Raw genomic sequence first — 20,038 nt, 5'->3', positions numbered from 1 at the left:
TAAAATGGCTACACATGTCAATTTCGGGCTTGACAGGCTGCCCTCCTTCATTTGAAAAGAAACCCCTGCAACAACATAAAATGCACAAAGATTGAAATTAGGTTAAAAACAAACATACAATGCACATTTTAAACCTCCTCTGCCACCCACAGAATTCAGTTTTGGCTTGTGTGGATATTTTTCATGGAATTTCCCCACTAAATCTATCAGCATTTACTTTCCAGCTATTAACCCAAGTCGCTTGTGAAATTGGATAGCCTTTCCAATAGATTAAATATTATAACCTCCCCTGAAAATCCTAGAATCCAAAATTTTCTTAACCTCGTAATGTTCATGCCCTGCAATGAACAAAGGAGAATTCTGGGGGGTTGAAGTCCACTGGTCTTAAAGTGGCCAAGGTTGGAGACCCCTGCTCTAACATACCGACGTGGTTTATATTGTTCTTTTATTCACCTCCTGCTTTCCCAGTGGGTTGAAAATGTGAGGTGACTGTGTCCAATTTAGGGCACCTGCTTGGGAAATCTCTGCCATGCAAGGTTAAATAAGCCTTGGTCTGGATCTTTCATGTACCTTTCAGTCAATTGCACTGAAGTGGATCCAAGTAAAATCCACTTGATCTCCAACAAATGGAAGGCGGGCGCCCTCTTGTGTCCGATCTGTATACAGGGTACAAGGACCAAAATAAGATTTCACAAAATAAATTATGTGGGGTTTGGGCTTCTTCAGTCAGTCCATAGCTTACATAAAAGTAACATGTCATGAAAAAGGAGCAAATATGATGTTTTTCAACTTTGACAACTTTTAAGATGTGTGGACTTCAACTCCCCGAATTCCTTAACCGGTATGTCATCGTAGGGGAGCTGTGCTAATACAGGGAATCCTTGATTTATGACTACAATTCAGCTCCAAATTTCTGTTAATAAGTGAGACATTTGTCAAGTGAGTTTCGCCCCATTTTATGACCTTTCTTAACAACCTTTCTTTCCACCATTAAGTTAATCACAGCAGTTGATAAGTTAGTAACCTGGCCGTTAAAGTGAAATCTGGCTTCCCCATTGACTTTGCTTGTCAGTAGGTCGTAGAAGGGGACCATGTGACCTTGGGATGCAGCTACGGACATAAGTATGAACCAGTTACCAAGCATCTGAATTTTGATCACATGACCATGTGATCACATAACAAAAGTTGTTAACTATGAAAAATGGCCGTAAGTCACTTTTTTCAATGCTGGTCAGTAAACGAACTGTTGTAAGCTGAGGATTACCTGAATATGGCAGCCAGAAACCAATGAGTTGTAGTTTATAAAGCTTTATGTCTTTTAATAAAATACAATTTGCAAGTCTGAAAAAGCGCAATTAGATAGCTTCAGATTTTTTGGTTTATTGTGTAGAAACAACACTAAGACTTAGTTAATGGTTGTGTTGCCAAATACAGTCCGGTTGGCAAATGCCTGAATTTCTGATCCTTTGACCATGGTGGTGTTGTGATGGTCAAAAGTGTGTGAATCGATCATAAGTTATTTTATCTAGTATTGTAACTTCCAACGGTCACTAAATGAACGATTGTAAATCAAGGACTCCCCGTGCCGCATGTTTCAGACAAATGGTTATCCAATCTCTTCTTAAAAACTTCCAGTGGCAAGTTGTTCCACTGATTAATTGTTCTGTCAGGAAATTTCTCCTTAGTTCTAAGCTGATTCTCTCCTTGATTAGTTTTCACCCATTGCTTCTTGTCCTGCCTTCAGGTCCTGGAGAATAGCTTGACTCCTTCTTCTGTGGGGCAGCCCGAGATATTGGACAACTGTTATCATGTCACCCCTAATCCTTCTCTTCATCGAACTAGACATACCCAGTTCCAGCAACTGTTCTTTATATGTTTTATCCTCCAGTCCCCTAATCCTCTTTGTTGCTCTTCTTTGCACTCTTTCTAGAGTCTCAGCATCTGTTTTTACCTCGTGGCGACCAAAATGGATCCATTATTGCAGGTGCGGCCTTACCAAGGCCTTATAAAGTGGTATTAACCCTTCCCGTGATCCTGATTCTATCCCTCTGTTTATGCAGCCTAGAACTGTGTTGGCTTTTTTGGCAGCTGCAACACACGTCTGGCTCATATTCCATTAGGACTCCAAGATCCCTCTCAGTTACTACTATTGAGCCAGATACCACCTATACTATACCTGTACATTTTGTTTTTCTTGCCTAAATGTAGAACCTTACTTTTTTCACCCTTGAATTTCATTTTGTTACATAGCGTCCAATGTTCAAGTCTGTCAAGATCCTTCTGTATCTTAAGCTTATCTTCTGGCGAGTTGTCTGCTGATTTGATGAGCCCCCCGTGTACGTTGTCACTGTAGGAAGAAAAATTAGTATGCACACAGGCAGGTCTCATAAATTAATAACTATATTTAGTACAAAACATATAAAACCAGGAATGTAGAAAATATGGATGCTGATGAACGAAAAAAGACCTTTCTCTAATCATTGATGGTGTCTGATGTGATCCAAAGCCGAAGCCCATTAAACGTACTTCATTGTCATTAAACAGACTTCCTCCATTGGAAATGTGCAGTTTATAAGAGAGGCTCCACAGGCATGTAAAGCTCTGGCATTTGTAAGGCACTGCAGGATCCGTGTCCTTCGTTGAGACGGGTGCATGGAAGATTGACCTCATCAGAGTCTTCTTGGTCCTCCTGGAAAAGGCACAGAGTCCTTATGAGCTTTGGGAAATCAGAGGCTGCTGTAGCTGGCAATCACTTGTTCCAAGGTGGTAAAACAGCCCAGGAAGTCATCTTCCTCAATCCCAAATTTCGAATACTGGTGAATGTAAGCCCTGCGCGGAATGAACAAGAGGTTTTGGTGAACAAAAGCACCTATCATCATCATCATCATCATATTTTAATGACCCCCATAATCCCTTGGCGAGTGTGGAGTCTGAACAACTGAATAGAGCAAGCAGAGTGTTTTACTGGCTGGATGCTCTTCCTGTCACCAATGCAGAGTTTTGTTCAGCGGTGTGCCCAGAGAGAAATATCGGTCTCTACCTAGGATCAAACTCACAGCCTCCTGATCGTGAGGCGAGAGCTCCAACTCTAGGCCACCGCACCACTTGACCAAGAGAGCCTGTCCCAGTTCAAATTACCCACAGCTCCTTGGAAGGGAAGTAATGGGACATCAATTAATTGTGGGCAAAATACATCATATAACCTATGGCACGCATGCCCAAAGTGGCACATGAAGCCATGTTGCCTGGCACGTGCGACCTTGCCTATTTGTCTTCCAGGTTTCTGGCACGCATGGGCACATGACCATCAGCTCTCCTTCGTGTGTGCGTCAGTGCCAAAAATTGGCCTGTGCATGTACGCTGGCCGGCTGATCGGTGGGCACGCATGAACACTAGAACCCAGAACTTTGGCTTTTCTGGAGTGTGGCCCCAAGGAGCATGCATGCGCCACGTTTTCATCCGACCTTTTCAGCACTCGGTGCTGAAAAGGTTTGCCATCGTTGTCATATAATATATATGGCTATGTGGGTATATGCATAATTTTTATTGATTTATTCTGTCATGTTTATGTGGAAGTAGTGACCCTTTGAGAGCTGTATGCAATGAAATTTTATTATAACCTGTGACAATTGGTGTACAATTGGTGTACAAAGCGACAATAAAGTTCATTTAAGTCTAAGTATAATACAGGTTATCCTCAACTTAAAACTGTTCACATAGTGATCGTTCGAAGTTACAACGGCACTGAAAAAAGTAACTTATGAAACTTTTTCACACGAGTGACCGTTGCAGCATCTTCATGGTCATGTGATCAAAATTTAAATGCTTGGCAACTGACTCATATTTATCACTGTCGCAATGTCCCGGGGTTGTAGTGACTCCTTTTTGCGACCTTCTGACAAGTGAAGTCAGTGGGGAAGCCAGATTCACTTAGTAACCAGGTTATTAACTGAACACTGTCAATTCATAAAAATATTTATATGGTCTTTTTAGAGTTGCCAACAAAAAGGGAGGGGGGAGTAGTGTGGCAGTTTGGAAATCGAGACTGCGTTCCATAAATAGTTTTTCAAAGATAGTAACCTGGTGACTGAAGTTTCTGCCACACAAAAATCTAACGGGAGAACATGATTGATGGTTCTGGGCTATGGATGTGTCCCATTGGAGAATATGAATTATGATACACCCAGGGGGTGGGGTAAAATCAGGGTCAAGGGTGACAATGAATTATGTTTCTCAGAGTTGGCTACACCCAGGCAGTGCCGGGCAGTTTAACTCCCCATAAATCCTTTTGAAGTTTTGGAAGTTTGGCTCGAGACTCATGATTTAATCGGGGGTAACTGCCGGAATCCTGACAAACAATTGCAGTGATTCACTTAACGACTGTGGCAAGAGAAGTCGTAACATGGCGCAAAGCTCACTTATCAAGTTTCTCACTTAGCAACATAAATTTGGGGATCGATGATGGTCGTAAGTCGAGGACCACCTGTACAATGTTTCTTGCCAAGTTGTTAAGTGAGTCACTGCCGTTGCTAAGTCGGTTGTTAAGTGAATCTGGCTTCCCCGTTGACTTTTCTTTGTCAGAAAGTCGCAAAAGGGGATGATCGCATGACTCCGGGACACTGCAACCGTCATAAATGTGAGTCCATTTCCAAGCATCTGAATTTTGATCACATGACTCTGGGGATGCTGCAATGGTCGTAAGTGTGAGAAATGGTCCTTAGGCGCTTTTTTCAGCGCCGTTGTAACTTCGAACGGTCACTAAGCAAACTGTTGTAAGTTGAGGACTATCTGCATTTTAATGTGCTTTCCCTGATTCCACTCCCACCAAAACAATTGTCGGGACATATTAGCCGGAAAAAAAAAAAAAAGGGGGAATTTAATTTTCGACTTACTTGGAAGCGAACATTTTCCAAGCCTTCCCCACGAGGCTGTTGAGCGGACTGAGCAGAAACTGGCTGTTGCTGACCAGAGAGGCGGACTTCTCGTACTTATTGAAGGCTCTGGGTGTGCTCCAGATGCTCAGGGTCTCTGGAGGATTGAGCCAGGAGGTGTACAAGGCTGGATCCTGGAAACCCCCTGCAAGGGACAAGAAAGGGATGCATTAGGCAGTCTTCGTCTCCTCCTCCTCCTCCTCCTCCTCCTCCTCCTCTTCTTCTTCTTCTGACCCCATAATCCAGGGGTCCCCAACCACCGGGCCCCGGACCGGTACCGGTCCATGGATCATTTTGTACCGGGCCGCAAAGAATGAATAATCGTGACTAAAATATATATTTAAAATATGTTTTTGCTTCCGGGTGTCTTATTTTGAAAGACAACCACTTCAGAAACAGAGTTCACTGGAGAGTTTTTTTGGAAAGGGTAAACGAGACAATGATGAAGCCATGAAACCATCAAAACTGCACCGCCACATGGAGACAAAACACCCAGCATTGATTAAGGTTTTTGTTATTGGAACCTTCACGCCCCTACCCGGTCCTTGAAAAAGTGTTTCTGCGTGAAACTGGTCCCTGGTACAAAAAAGGTTGGGGACCACTGTCATAATCCCTTGCAGAGACGCAGTGGCTAAGATGCTGAGCTTGTTGATCAGAAAGGTCGGCAGTTCGACGGTTCGAATCCCCAGTGCCACGTAATGGAGTGAGCTCCCATTACTGGTCCCATCTACTGACAACCTAGGCAGTTCAAAAGCATGTCTAAAATGCAAGTAGAAAAATAGGAGCCACTTTGGTGGGAAGGGATCAGCGTTCCGTGTGCCTTCGGGCGTTTAGTCATGCCGGCCACATGACCACGGAGACGTCTTCGGACAGCGCTGGCTCTTCGGGTTCGTCACGGAGATGAACACACCGCCCCCTAGAGTCAGAAATGACTAGCATGTATGTGCGAGGGGAACCTTTACGTTTACCTTATCCCTTGCAGGATGGAGTCTGGGCAACTGAATGGAGTGAGTAGAGTATTTTAATGGCCGGATGCCCTTCCTGTCGCCAATGCGGAATTTTTTTGTTCAACAGACACATTCTCAATGCGCTCAGAGACAGAAATATCTGCCTCTACCTAGGATCGAACTCACACCCTCCTGATTTTGAGGCGAGAGCTCCACCTCTAGACCACCGCACCACTCATAGGTAGTCCTCACTTAGCGACCATAATTGAGATTGCAGCTGTCATTAAAAGAATTCGGCTTCACCCATTGATTTTCAGATGCCAGCTGAGGTCATTGGTGATCACATGACCCCGGGACATAGCAAATACAACTTGACAATGGCACTTTGTTTGATAACGAGACTGAAAAAGTGACTTACAACCATTTGTTTAGTGACGGTTTGAAGTTGCAACAACACTGAAGAAAAGTAACTTACAAGTTGTTGATCGGAATAGAGTTGGAAGGGACCTTAACGACATGTGATTCACTTAACGACTGCAACTCTGAACAACCATGGCAAAAAAAAATTGCAAAATTGGCGCCACTCACTTCATCAACGCTTTGCTTTTAGCCATCAAAATCCTGCTCCCAATTGTGGTCGTAAGTCTGGGGACTACGTGTTGTGTACCCCCAGTTTGGTCCCCGTTCATTTTTTCTATTAGGAGCCAAGTAGGAGAGATGAGCTAGGAGGAGGAATGGTTGTTGGCAGCCACAGAGGAAAAGCCACACCTGTTGTCGCTGCTTCTTGCAATGGCATGCCCCTCCTATTTTGATCCAGCACCCCAAAAGATGACAAACCCTCTGATATGAACTCAAAAGATTCCTTTATTAGGAATGCTGGCAGCCACAACGAAAAGTTTCTCTCGCAGGCTAACAAGTCTGTCCATCCAGAAGATGGATAGCTGTCTGCCACATCTAGTCATCTCCGCCCCCTGCCTTTTATTCCCAGAGCTAGAATGGAGGCTTCGCTAGCAGCGGTGGCTCTTCTGTCCCAAGGACCGGCCCATAGATTTCCACTGCTCTCCTCTCCTCTGCACATCCATACATCAGGCGCTGGACCCAGCTGTTCCTTCTCTTCCTCATCAGCCACCTCCAGACCTGGGGGCTGTTGAGCCATTTGGGGGATGAGGCCCAGGCTCTCTCTCTCTCTCTCTCTCTCACTCACTCTCGCTCTCTCTTTCTCCCCCTCTCTCTCTCTCTCTCTCTCTCTCTTCCTTCATTCCCTCTTCCCCTCAGAGCTCTGTTTGCCTTAATGCTGATCCTTTTGCCCCATTTTACCACCTTTCTTGCCATGGTCGTTAAATGAATCGCTGCAGTGGTTAAGTTAGTAACACGGTTGTTAAGTGGATCTGGCTTCCTCATTGACTTTGTCAGAAGGTCGTAAAAGGGGATCACGTGATCCTGGGACACTGCAACCGTCGTAAATACATGACCCAGGTTGCCCCAAGGCTGACCCCGACTCCCATACTTCCTCTTCCTCCTCCTATTCGGCTGCTGGAGGGGCCAGCAGCCGACAGGCCAACAACACTTACCCAGATCTGCACACTGTACGTCCTTCCCTCGCAGAGTGACCAAATTGGCAATCGATGTATTAAAATTAACTGCCCGGTTTGAAGAGGGTTTCTCAGCTGCAGGAGCTCTGCTGGTTGGAGGCCGCACCTGCCAGTCAATACCTGTGAAGGTGACGTGAACAGGTAGATGAGGTCAAGTCAAGTCACTCAAGCAGTGTCTCAGGGTTCCAGAAAACCTCCAACAAATAACTCCGAGTCAGACATCCTCTCCGAGGTTCCTTTTATTAGAGTGGTAAACTGGCACATCTGGGAAATCCCGAATCTGAAAGTTCTGGGTTTCCTTGCAATAAGTAAAATATTACAAATCCGCCTCCTGCACCCCTCATGGCATCCCAGGCCCCAATCACCATCCGTCCCAACTTGACACGTCCTCTCACCCAGGTGCAGAAATAACATGACCTTGACTTAGAAGAAGAATGCTATTATGTCTAACCACATACACCGCCAAGAAATTCCCCCCTCCCATTTTCCCAGGCTCAAGAATGTGGCCGTGTGGAAGCGTCTGGTGCTTCAATGGCTTCCAAAGCTGACAGAGTGTCTGTACGGCCTCTTCAACACCTGGTAAACAAGGCAGCTTTGATCTCACCTTCTTCCATTTGAGCGTTAGCGATGAGCATCTGCCGGAGGTGTTTCAGAAGCCCAGGCCAAGCAAAGGTGGTGTAGGACAGGGAATTCTCGGACATTTGAGGGATATTCCGGAGGCCCAGCATCTTAAACTCCGGATGGGGAACTAAAGCTTCCATCAGATCCCCTGGAAAAAAAAGAGGAAACGAAGATTAACAGTGCGGTTTTAACACTTCACTTCTATGAAGAATTGAGCCCCAATGGGCCTTAAATTGCAGAAAGTACGACTTCAGCAACCGAGTGGTCAATGCCTGGAATGCACTACCTGACTCTGTTGTTACATCCTCTAACCCCCATTCCTTTAACCTCAAACTAACCACTATTGACCTCACCCCATTCCTAAGAGGTCTGTAAGAGGCATGCATAAGTGCACCATCGTGCCTACCGGTCCCTGTCCTATTGCTCCCATTTATTCATACCTATTTCCTGTATTTTTACTTATGTTTATACTTATATCTATTATCTTGTAAGTGATTGACAAATCAAATAAATAAATAAATAAATAGAAAGGTACAGGTAATCCTCAACTTACAATCACAATTGAGACCAGAATTTCAGTTGCAAAGTGAGACAATTGTTAAGTTAATCACTGCAGGTGTTACGTTAGTAACATGATTGTTATGCGAATCTGGCTTCCCCATTGCTTGTTGGAAGGTCGCAAAAGGGATCTCGGGGACACTACAACCGTCATAAATGAGTCAGTGGCTAGGTGTCTGAATTTTGATCACCTGACCATGGGGAACGCGGCAATGGTCGTAAGTATGAAAAATGGTTTTAAGTTGCTTTTTTCAGTGCCGTAGTCCTTTATATACTGCTTCAGTGCTTTATAGCCCTCTCTAAACAGTTTATTGCCCCCAACAATGTGGGTCCTCATTTTACCGACCTTGGAAGGGTGGAAGGCTGAGTCAACCTTGAGCTGGTGAGGATCGAACTTCTGGCAGTGGGCAGAGTTTGCTTGCAAAGCAATAGCACTTAAGATTTATATACCGCTTCACAGTGCAGCATCCCCATAATCATGTGCTCAAAATTTAGATGCTTGGCAACTGACTCATACTTATGCCAGTTGCAGTGTCCTGGGGTTTTGTGATAAGCAGAATCAATGGGTAAGCTAGATTCACTTAACAACCGAGTTACTAATTTATCAACTGCAGTGATCCACTTAACAACCGTGGGAAAGAAAAGCTGTAAAATGGGTGAAAACTCACTTAATAAATGTCTCACTTAACAAGAGAAACGTTGGGCTCAATTCTGGTCATAAGTCGAGGACAACCTGTACAATTTACACTAAGAGGACAGAAGACACCAACAGAAGCTGATTTTTGTCTTCTGTTTTATTTTGGTTTCGTGCTGCATTAAGACGATTTCTGAGGTAAAGTAGGCCAAATCAGCCTTTCTCAATTTTTGATCACTTGAAGAGGTGTGGACTTCAATTCCCAGAATTCCCCAGCCAGCTGTGGGGAATTCTGGGAATTGAAGTCCACACCTCTTCAAGTTGCCAAGGGCTGAGAAACAGCGGGCTAGAGCGTTTTCAGAAAGAGCAACTAAATACCTAGAGGTGATCTGCTGAAGTGAGCCGCCCCTTTGGAGGAGTAGGCTGGCTGGAAGACGCTTCCCAACTGATGTGCGATCGCTCGATTGACATCCTGGAAAGAAACCTGCTTGATCTTCATCAGCTGCAGGCAGATCTTATGGACGGCGTCGTTCTCGTGCACCAGAAGGGCGTCCGAGGATTGGTATAAGTGGGAGAGCGTCAAGACGGAGTTGTAATTTTGGACAATCACCTTGAAAAGAGAGGAAGAGCAAGGAGCTGCTTTAGATACAGGTAATCCCTGACGTACGACCACGACTGAGCCAAAAATTTCCACTGCTAAGCGAGTTAAATGAGTTTTGCCTCGTATTACGACAGTTTTTTTTTTTTTTTTACAGTTGTTGTGATGACCCAGGGCGGGATACAAAAGCAACAAAGTCACAAAAACAGGTGAAGTCTCTCTAATTCCTTCAACTTGGCTTTAAAGGTCCAATTGTCATTGACGGGAGAAAAAACTGCCCCACAAACAGTTGCAAAAAGGAAGAACTTCCGTTCAAATTCGAAATACATATAAATTATAAATAGAAAAAAAGCAACACAAACTACACCGAAGCAATTAATGAGACAAGGCAGAATAAGGGCTTGAAGATGTCCACAGATATCGAAATACACACACACAGAAGGACGCCAGAACTCAGATAAGAACTGACAGACTAGAATTATTTCATGCTTTGCTTCCAGCAACTTGGCCACGCGCAGTTTGTCCTTTTAAACAGTCTTCCCAGCTGCAGCCCATGAAGGGGATCAGGGCCCTTTCCTCCTCCGTAGGCCATGCCATTCACGTTTCTCCCTTATCTGCTCCTCCCTGCATGCCCTAGCATGAAGAGGGGATGGGCCTGGGTCTTCCTCTGAATGCCCAGCCGGCCTGCCGCCTTCCCGTTTCCTCCACAACCTCCAGAGCCACACTCCCACTCCCTATTGGCTGTTCCTCCTCTCCCTTGGAGTCAGATTCTAACAGGGGCATGACAGTTGTTAAGAGAATAATTGCAGTTGTTAAGTGAAACACACGGTTGCAAAGCAAATCTGGCTTCCCCCATTGACTTTGCTTGTCGGAAGCCGGCTGCAAAGCTGAACAGATATCAGATTAACAGGATTGGAAGGGACCTTGTAGGTCATCTAATCATAAGTTGAGGATCACCTGTGTACATTACTTTTCCCCAAATCCCAGGGAAGTCTCCTCCCACAAATTTTTCTGGCCCACCCACCCTGCCCCACTTCCTGTGTTAGGTTTCTCTGCACCCATTAGCAAGAAATTCTGGCACCTTCAAGCGAAGAAGACCTGGGACACTCAACTCACCTCTCCGGTTCCGTACGGCCAAATAACGTGGTTGAGCAGGAAGGAGTTTGGATAGGCCTCTCTTAGGGCTGCCGTCACAAATGCCCCCAGGCCCGACCCCGTCCCACCAGCCATGCTCATGATCATCAAGAAGCCACCTAGCCGGTCGCACTTCTCCGCTTCCTTCCGAATCAGGTTCATGATCGCGTCTTCATGTTTCGGGCCGTGGACGCAGTACCTGGGCAGAATTCAGGAAAGGAAGATGTTCTGACCCAGCTCCCCGAACACGACAAACCCTCTATAGTTAAATCAGTGGTTCCTTTATTAGCAGCACCAGCAAAAAGTTTCTCTCACAGGAATAGTTGTCTGCCAGATCTATTCATCTCCGCCCCCTGCCTTTTATTCCCAGAGCTAGGGTGGAGCTTCACTAGCAGCGATGGCTGTTCCGTCCCAAGGACCGGCCCATAGATTTTCACTGCTCTCCTCTCCTCTGCGTATCCATGTGTCAGGCACTGGACGCAGCTGTTCCTCCTCTTCCTCATCAGCCACCTCCAGTCCTGGGGACTGTTGACTGTCCATTTGAGGGCTGATGGACGGCATCTCCCCCTCTCTCTCCTCCCTCTCTCCCTCTCCCTCCCCTCTCTGTCCCTCTGCCAGCTTCATTCCCTCTTCCCCCCTCAGAGCTCTGTTTGCCTTAATGCTGATCCTTTTGCCCCATTTTACCACCTTTCTTGCCATGGTCGTTAAGTGAATCGCTGCAGTGGTTAAGTTAGTAACATGGTTGTTAAATGGATCTGGATTCCCCATTGACTTTGTTTGTCAGAAGGTCGCAAAAGGGGATCAATTGATCCCAGGACACTACAACCATTGTAAGTACATGCCAGATGCCAAGTGAACAAATTTTGATCGTGGGACCATGGGGACGCTACAAAGGTCGCAAGTGTGAATAACGGCCGTAAGTCACTTTTTTCAGTGCCGTTGTAACTTTGAATTGTCACTAAATGAACGGTTGTAAGTTGAGGACTACCTGTATATAACTCAGGGGAGTTCTCAGAAGCCATAAGAAAGCAGAATCAGAATTGATAGAGGCAACTTAGCTGGCAGTCTGAACGGCTACAGGTAGCTCTCAAACTTGACAATCGTAAGGAAGCCTGGAATTTGTGTCGTAGGTCATGACGGTCGTAAGTCAAGGCACCCATTTCACATGACCCAATTTTACAGCTATTTTTTCCAGCAGTTGTTCAGGGAATGCCATAATCATTAAGTGAACATTGTTGAATGGTATAGGGCAGGGGTAGGGAAACTTGGCTCTTTTATCACTTATGGACTTCAACTCCCAGAAGTCCTGAATGAGCCATAAAAGGTTCCCCATCCCTGGCCTACTGGTTTTTCAGTTGTGGGGGAAATCAATTTTTGACTTGAATGGGACTGTTAAATATACAAATGTAGGGATGGGGAACCTTTTATGGCTCACTCAGGAATTCTGGGAGTTGAAGTCCATAAGTGATAAGAGAGCCAAGTTTCCCTACCCCTGGTATAGGGTGGTATAGGGTTTCCTACCTGAACAGGGGGTTGGACTAGAAGCCCTCCAAGATCCTTTCCAACTCTGTTATTCTGTTGCCTGACCAGTTATAAGTCATTTTTTGTCAGTCAGTCAGTCAGTCAGTCAGTCAGTCAGTCAGTCAGTCAGTCAGTCAGTCTCAGTCAGTCATCTATCTATCTATCTATCTATCTATCTATCTATCTATCTATCTATCTATCTATCTATCTATCTATCTATCTATCTATCTATCTATCTATCTATCTATCTATCTATCTATCTATGCCAAGTGCCACTCACTCATCACAAAATCTCCAGAACCATAAAGCCTACAAACTTGAAATTTGGTACATATGTTCTTCTTTGCTTCTAGGTGCTCGCTAAGAAAGGATTTTTCGAAATGATCATCAGATCATTAGTATTTCTTATACAGTAATTAACACGCTCTGATGCTAAGGAGTTCTACTCCCCCTCCCCACTTGAAAAGAACTCTGTTCCAACTGCCAGTTGCCTCACATTCCGTTACCTCAGTTCAAATTGGCAGACGTTCCACTCCTTCACTCAGGAGCAGCCTGGGGCTCCTTACAGTACTAAACGCTGGTACCTCACCGAAATGTCTATGCTTTCCACCTATGGAACTGCTTCCAGACTCAAGGTGGCGAGAGCGATATTCCCTTACGTGTTTCAGTCACAGACCACCGCTGAGCCAACGGATTGTGAACCGGATTTTTCCTGCATAGCCCGATCACAAAGTTTAGTCGCGAAGCACGGGTATCCAGCTAGTTTATTATATGTTATTCTGTTGTTGTTAAATTAATCTTGGCTTAATTGCAAAACAGCAGGATTCTTTCGGCAGCTGTGCTTTGAAGAGCCAGCCGGAGAAATAAATAAAGGGGTTGTTAGTTCGGACGGCAATCCCACATACCCGTGTGCCCAATTGTTTCCTGATCCTTGTTTCTGACAGAAGGCAGACTGGGGGCCGTATCTCCAATTCCCAGTTCTTGAGGCGAAGGATAAAGTCTGGTTGATCACTTTCGGTTCCATGTCGACCAGAACAGCCCGAGCAACCATACCTAAGCAGGAAAAAGAGAAAAATTGGGGAAAAAACAACCTCCTTTTTACAAAACTATAGTGAAAAAACAAGATAAATAGGAAATATGGGTAGTCCTCAATGTATGACCACAATTGAGCCCACAATTTCTGTTGTTAAGTGAGCTTTGCTTCATTTTAGACCTTTCTTGCTGCACTTATTCTATTCTATTCTATTCTATTCTATTCCTTTCTCTATTCTATTCCTTTCTCTATTCTATTCTATTCTATTCTATTCCTTTCTCTATTCTATTCGTCTATTCTATTCTATTCTATTCTATTCTATTCCTTTCTCCTATTCTTCTATTCTATTCTATTCCTTTCTCCTATTCCATTCTATTCTATTCTAATTCTATTCCTTTCTCTATTCTATTCTATTCTATTCTATTCTATTCTATTCTATTCTATTTTTCCTTTCTCTATTCTATTCTTTCCTTTCCCCTATCCTTTCCTTTCCCCTATCCTTTCCTTTCCCCTATCCTTTTCTTTTCTTTCCTTTCCTTTCCTTTCCTTTCCTTTCCTTTCCTTTCCTTCTTTCCTTTCTCTATTCTATTCTATTCTATTCTATTCTATTCTATTCTATTCTATTCTATTCTATTCTATTCTATTCCATTCCATTCCATTCCATTCCATTTTCCAAGGCACCTGAAGGCCAGGCAAGAAATAACGGATGGAAACTGATCAAGGAGAGATTCAACCTGGAAATAAGGAGAAACTTTCTGACAGTGAGAACAACCAATGGAACAGACGTTGCCTTCGGAAGTTGTGGGAGTGTCATCACTGGAGGCTTTCAAGAAGAGACTAATCAAGGATTTCCTGACAATGAGAACGATTAATCAGTGGAACGACTTCCCTCCAGAAGGGTCCCAACACTGAAGGTTTTTAAGAAGAGACTGGACAGCCACTTGTCAGAAATGGTTTAGGACAGTGTTGGTGAACCTTTTCGGCAGTGAGTGCTGAAACGGGAATGTGCGCGCATGCATGCTCACCAGTCACCTGGTCTTTTGGTTTCTGGTGTGCCTACACACGCGAAGACCAGCTGGCAGGTATGCATGTGTGCGCCGATCTTCTGGTTTCCGGCATGCACATACACACCAGCTAGCTGGTCTTCACACGCGCAGGTGTGCCGGGAACCAAAAGACCAGGTGGCCAGTGTGCATGCATGCACTGGAAACAGGAAGATCATCTTCCCGGCACATGCACGCGCATTGGGTGGCTGCTCTTCTGGTTTCCGGCACTCCCGTGCGTGTGAAGACCAGCTGGTCAACACGCCAGAACCTGGAAGAGCAACAGGCGACGGGTTGCGTGCCCCAAGAGATATAATATACTCTGTGTGCCATTTCCGGCACGTGTGGCTTAGGTTTGTCATCACGGGTTTAGGGTCTCTTGCTTGTGGAGGGGACTCTGTTGTTCTGTATTTTTCTGCATCCTGGTTTGTCACAGTCTCAATTCTCCCTTGGGGAGCTTTGCCCCAACCACCTTTCAAGAGGCCGTGACATGGATGACTTCTTACCTCCATCTTTTTCCTCAAAGAAACGTTCTTTACTAGCTGCCTGATAAGAGTCATTCTCCCTTTTGGAGCAGAATCCCTGGGAACTGTGGAGGTCTGTGCAGATGGTATCAAACACCTCGCGCCCAATCTGGTTGCCGCACTGACCCAGTTGAATGGCTATGATGGACATTCTTAGTCGCCTTTCCCTAAAGAAGAGGAAACCAAGTTTTAATCGCCGTCTTAAACCTGGAGTCTGCCAGCACCAACCTTATTTGTTCACAGACCAATGTGGGGACAACAAATTCCTAAGAGGAGCATGTTAGCAAAGTAGAAGTGTAGAAGGAATTCGTGCTAAATTAAGGCAACCTTGGAGTACAGGTAGTCCTCGACTTACGACCACAATTGAGCCCAACATTTCTGTTGTGAAGTGAGGCATTTGTTAAGCGAGTTTTGCCCCATTTTATGACTTTTCTTGCCACTGTTGTTAAGTGAATCACTGCAGTTGATAAGTTAATGACCAGGTTGTTAAGCGAATCTGGCTTCAACATTGACTTGGCATGTGAGATGGTCACAAAAGGGCATCACATGACCTCGGGACACAGCAACGGTCATAAGTATGAACCAGCTGCCAAGCACCTGGATTTGGATCACAAAGATCGTAACCAGAGGTGGGTATTCAGTAGGTTCTGACCAGTTCTGGAGAACCGGTAGTGGAAATTTTGAGTAGTTTAGAGAACCAGCCAGTCCCACCTCTGACTGGCCCCGCCCCCATCTATTCTCCGCCTCCCATTGAGTCCCAGCTGATTGGTTGGGTCTTCTTTTGTTGCCCTGCACAGGAGAACGGAGCTGGAAAGCAGGGTGGGGAGGGAAGGGGGATTTTGCAGTATCCTTCCCCTGCCACGCCCATCAAGCCACGCCATGCCCACCAAGCCATGCCCACAGAACCCAGCCCACAGAACCGGTAGTAAAAAAAAATTTTTGAATCCCACTACTGGTCGTAACTGTAAAAAAGTCGTAAGTCACTTTTTATCACGATGCTGTAACTTTGAAATAAACTTTTGTAAGTTGAGGACTATCTGTAAATGCCACAGTAAAGTGTTGGTTATTTGTTTGGGGTCCTTGTGTTCTGATTCCACACCAACACAGACAAATCATTTATATTAAAAGGTAGTCCCCAACTTCCAGCTATTTGTTTAGTGACCATTCGAAGTTACAACTGGCACTGAAAAAAAGTAACTTACAACAGTTTTTCACACTTGCAACATCCCCATGGTCACAGGATGAAGATTCAGAAGCTTGGCAACTGGCATGAATTTACGACAGTCGTACTATCCAGGGGTCATCTGATCCTCTTTTGCAATCTCTTGACAAGAAAAGTCAATGGGGAAGCCAGATTCACTTAACAATGATGTTGTTCACTTAACAACTGCAGTGATTCACTTAACAACAGTGGCAAGGAAGGTTGTAAAATGAGGCAAACCCATCTAGCTTTAATCAAGGATTACCTGCATAGGAATCCATTCATTAAAATTATATAGTATACATATATATACACACATTTGTATGTTTTCTGAGGTTCTTGCGGGTATTTGTATGTGGATCTTTGGTTATTCGGGTTTTCTCCCGCGTAAGATTGGAAGTATCTAGGCATCGTTTCGATGAAGTCTCATTCATCATCTTCAGGCTTGTGTCTTCAGCTCTGTGCTTCTTAGAGTGATGAAGATGATGAGACTTCATCGAAACGTTGCCTACATACTTCCAATCTTACGCGGGAGAAAACCCGAATAACCAAAGATCCACACACATGTATGCATCTATATCTATATCTTCTATATATAAAAGCGAAATACCACTCACACATCATCACAAAATCTCCAAAATCGTAAAGCCTACAAACTTGAAATTTGGCACGTATGTTCCTCTTGGCTTCTAGGTGCTCACTAAGAAAGGATTTTTCAAAATGACCATCAGAGCATTAGTATTTCCTATATTATTAATATGCTCTGATGCTAAGGAGTTCTACTTCCCCTCCCCACATGAAAAGAAATCTGTTCCAAATGCAAAACACAAGCAGAGGAGTTTCAGTTTCAGAGCATCAAGCAGCTTTAGTACAGAACAGTTGAGCTAAGCCACGCCCAGGCTCCTTGCTGTCTCCTTCTTGCTCACACAGCAAATACTGTTTCAGTTTCCAAACAGCCCCGATTTCTCTCACACACTGACAGGACGCTAGCCAGGTGAAAACCGATGGATGCTGGTAAGCAGAGGCATGATTTTTTTCCCTTTATTTTTCTCCACAAAAACTAAGCCCAACCACATAGTTTTATAGCAAAGCACGGGTATCGAGCTAGTAATAAATATATATACATACATACATATATGTATGATGTATTATGTGTGTGTGCGTGCATTTGACTCAGACATACAGTATTATTATAATTGCCCAAAGATGCTTATAAATTTAGCATATACATTTAATAAATAAACATTTATAATCAATTTATAGTCAGACATATACCAAACTTTATATCTAGCACACAATAGACAACAGCCAAATGTTTTGTTTTACTATTCTTTTAAGTCAAATTCTTACAGACTAGCATGGACTATAGTGTATACTATACATATTAAAATATTAATGTATTACTTAACTGATGGAAAAAAACGAGCCGATTGTTACAGAGAAGCGGTCTATAAATTACAAGCTATTAGCAAAATATGTTCATGAATTAAAAAATAGTCGTCAAAATTTAATTTAATTAGAAAACCACAGCGCATAAATTCTTAGCTATATTATGAACAGCTAATATAGTTAGGCACATATACATACATACATTACATATATACATATACACATATATATATATATATATGATATGTGCCCACGTTCTACATGTATATCGTATATAAAAATATAAATTATACAACTCCGTTTACCCGTTTCCTTCTTCCTCCCAGGGCGCATGCGCCTACGGTTCTCACGCCTCCCTTTGCGTATTCCTAAACAGCCACGGCACTTTCGGCTCATTCCCCGCATGCGCCCAACCAACCCGTCGGCCGAGGCGGGAAAATCAGTCTCGAAAAAAAGTTATCCTAGAAAGGGCAGGTGGTCTGCCTCAGTCGCGAGCTTGACGCATGCGCCCTATGGACGCCGGCGCACTCCAGCGCTGGTTTTAAGGAGGACGCCTTCCAAGTCCCAGGGAACGAGTAACAGCCGTCCAGGCGGCACGTGTTGCGCGTGCACGCGCGCGCGGGGAGTTAGACGTTATGCCCCATTGCGCTTGCGCAGATCGAGGCGGCTCGTCTTCCAGGACGGCCACGGCGACGTCGGGCAGCCTTTTGAGCGGGCAAAGCTGAGCTCGGCGCGCGCCCGCGCGCTCCTGCCAGTCCGCCCGTTCCGGCACATGCGCGTTGGCGCCGGCGAGCTTGAGGAGGCAGGGCCTGCCTTAAGCCCGGGCTATGACGGCCGTCATGGCGGCGCTATGGGTGGGTGCCGCGGGCCCATGAGGTGCCCTCAGTCTTCACCCGGACGCTCCCGGCTCTTGGCAGCGAAGGCGGCTGTCCCGCACGCGTCGTCCCCGGGGCCATGGCGGGCGTCTTCGATATCGACCTCGACCAGCCCGAAGAGGCGGCCTCGGACGAGGAGCTGGAGGAAGGGGTGAGCGCGGCGTGGCCAGGCTGAGGGCGGCGTGGGGAGGCCGGGCCTCAGGGAGCGAGACGAGGGCCTGGGCCCGCCTTCACCCCGCCGAGGCTGAGTCTCCTCGGGTCCCGCGTCTCCCTTTTCCCGCCCCTGTGACGGAGGAGGCTCCTCGCGGCGCTCCTTGCCTTTGGAGGACGGGACGAGGACCGCTGAGGGAGCTTAAGGGAGGCCCGGCTCGGGGAAGATGGACAAGCCCCTGACCGTCCTCGGAGAACCAAGCGGGGACAGGAGACCACCAGGAAATCTTGTCCCGGGAGACTTGAAGATGATGATTCGTGCCCGTCGGGGTCTCGGGCGTCGGTCTGGCCCCGGGGAGACCCGGGGTCAAGTCCTTCCTCTTCCCTCCCCCCCAGGGAGATATATAGGCTGGTTTCCTCTTCAGCCGGCCTACCTTGCAGGGAGGTGGTTAGGGAGCCAAAGAAACGTCCCATCCCCTCGCCTGGATTGCAAGGCAGTCTTGCTCCTCTGCAACTGCAAGGAATACTGAAGGAATCAGAATAGAGCTGGAAGGGACCTTGGAGGTCTTCTAGTCCAACCCCCAGCTCAGGCAGGAAAAAAAACTACCACTTCAGACAAATGGTTGTCCAATCTCTTCTTTAAAACCTCCAGTGATGAAGCACCCACAACTTCTGGTGGCAAGCTGTTCCACTGGTTAATTGTTCTCGCTGTTAGGAAGTTTCTCATTAGCTCCAGATTGCTTCTCTCCTTGAATAGTTTCCACCTCTTGTTTCTTTTCCTGCCCTTCTGGTGCTTTGGAAAATAAATTGACCCCATTCTCTTTGTGGCAGCCCCTCAAATCCTGGAATACTGTTAATCATGTCCCCCCAGTCCTTCTTTTCTCTAGACTGGCCATACCCAAATCCTGCAGCCGTTCTTCATATGTTTTCATCTCCAGACCTTTAACCATCTTAGTTGCTGCTCTTGCACTTTTTCTCAAAGTGCAAAGACCAAAGGTCCTAAACTGTGATTCAAAGGAGATTTTATAATGAACAGAAGAGCCCTGTTAATTCGAAGAAAAGATTAATTAATTCACTTAATTACATTAATTACAGGAGGGCCTTCTCAGGAGACGCTGGAGGGAAGAGCCCAGCAAGGTCCCTGAAGGCATCTCCTGCCTCATCTCCTTTGCATCTGAAGTCCTCCATATAGTTTCTGATGGACTTTTTTCCTCCTTGAATTTATCCAGTCCTTCTTTAGAGATGCCCCCAAACCGTGGCATATAAAAGGGCCCAGCCGTTTTAACC

At 45.5% G+C, this 20,038-nt stretch overlaps 2 protein-coding genes across 4 annotated transcripts in view; one reads left to right on the top strand and one right to left on the bottom strand.

Annotated features, from left to right (window-relative positions):
* Positions 1-2,384: 2,384 nt before the first annotated feature.
* On the bottom strand, positions 2,385-18,484 carry TUBD1 (tubulin delta 1). 3 transcript variants are annotated; one of them, XM_026682765.2, is made up of 9 exons: positions 18,032-18,484; positions 15,119-15,303; positions 13,442-13,589; positions 10,998-11,214; positions 9,662-9,893; positions 8,075-8,239; positions 7,450-7,590; positions 4,893-5,076; positions 2,385-2,829 (listed from the first exon to the last, which is right to left on the bottom strand). In XM_026682765.2, exons 2-9 carry the CDS (start codon positions 15,285-15,287, stop codon positions 2,727-2,729), a joined length of 1,359 nt encoding a protein of 452 aa, XP_026538550.2. In that variant the 5' UTR covers positions 15,288-15,303; positions 18,032-18,484; the 3' UTR covers positions 2,385-2,726. The 3 variants fall into 3 exon arrangements, with proteins under 3 accessions (XP_026538550.2, XP_087812417.1, XP_087812421.1); XM_087956291.1 differs by lacking the exon at positions 18,032-18,484 and adding an exon at positions 16,339-16,466; XM_087956295.1 differs by lacking the exons at positions 13,442-13,589; positions 15,119-15,303; positions 18,032-18,484 and adding an exon at positions 13,043-13,166.
* Positions 18,478-20,038, top strand: part of RPS6KB1 (ribosomal protein S6 kinase B1) — a 31,890-nt gene continuing 30,329 nt past the window's right edge. The window contains exon 1 of the mRNA XM_026682763.2: positions 18,478-18,752. Coding sequence (XP_026538548.1) covers positions 18,681-18,752 — 72 coding nt within the window. The 5' untranslated portion in view covers positions 18,478-18,680. The remainder of the gene's footprint in view (positions 18,753-20,038) is intronic.

This window comes from Notechis scutatus, chromosome 1, assembly GCF_049901735.1.
Source record: "Notechis scutatus isolate UNSWTSFEM ecotype Mainland chromosome 1, rNotScu1.2, whole genome shotgun sequence".
NCBI lineage: Eukaryota > Metazoa > Chordata > Lepidosauria > Squamata > Elapidae > Notechis > Notechis scutatus.
This window is presented reverse-complemented; position numbering and strand designations above follow the sequence as displayed.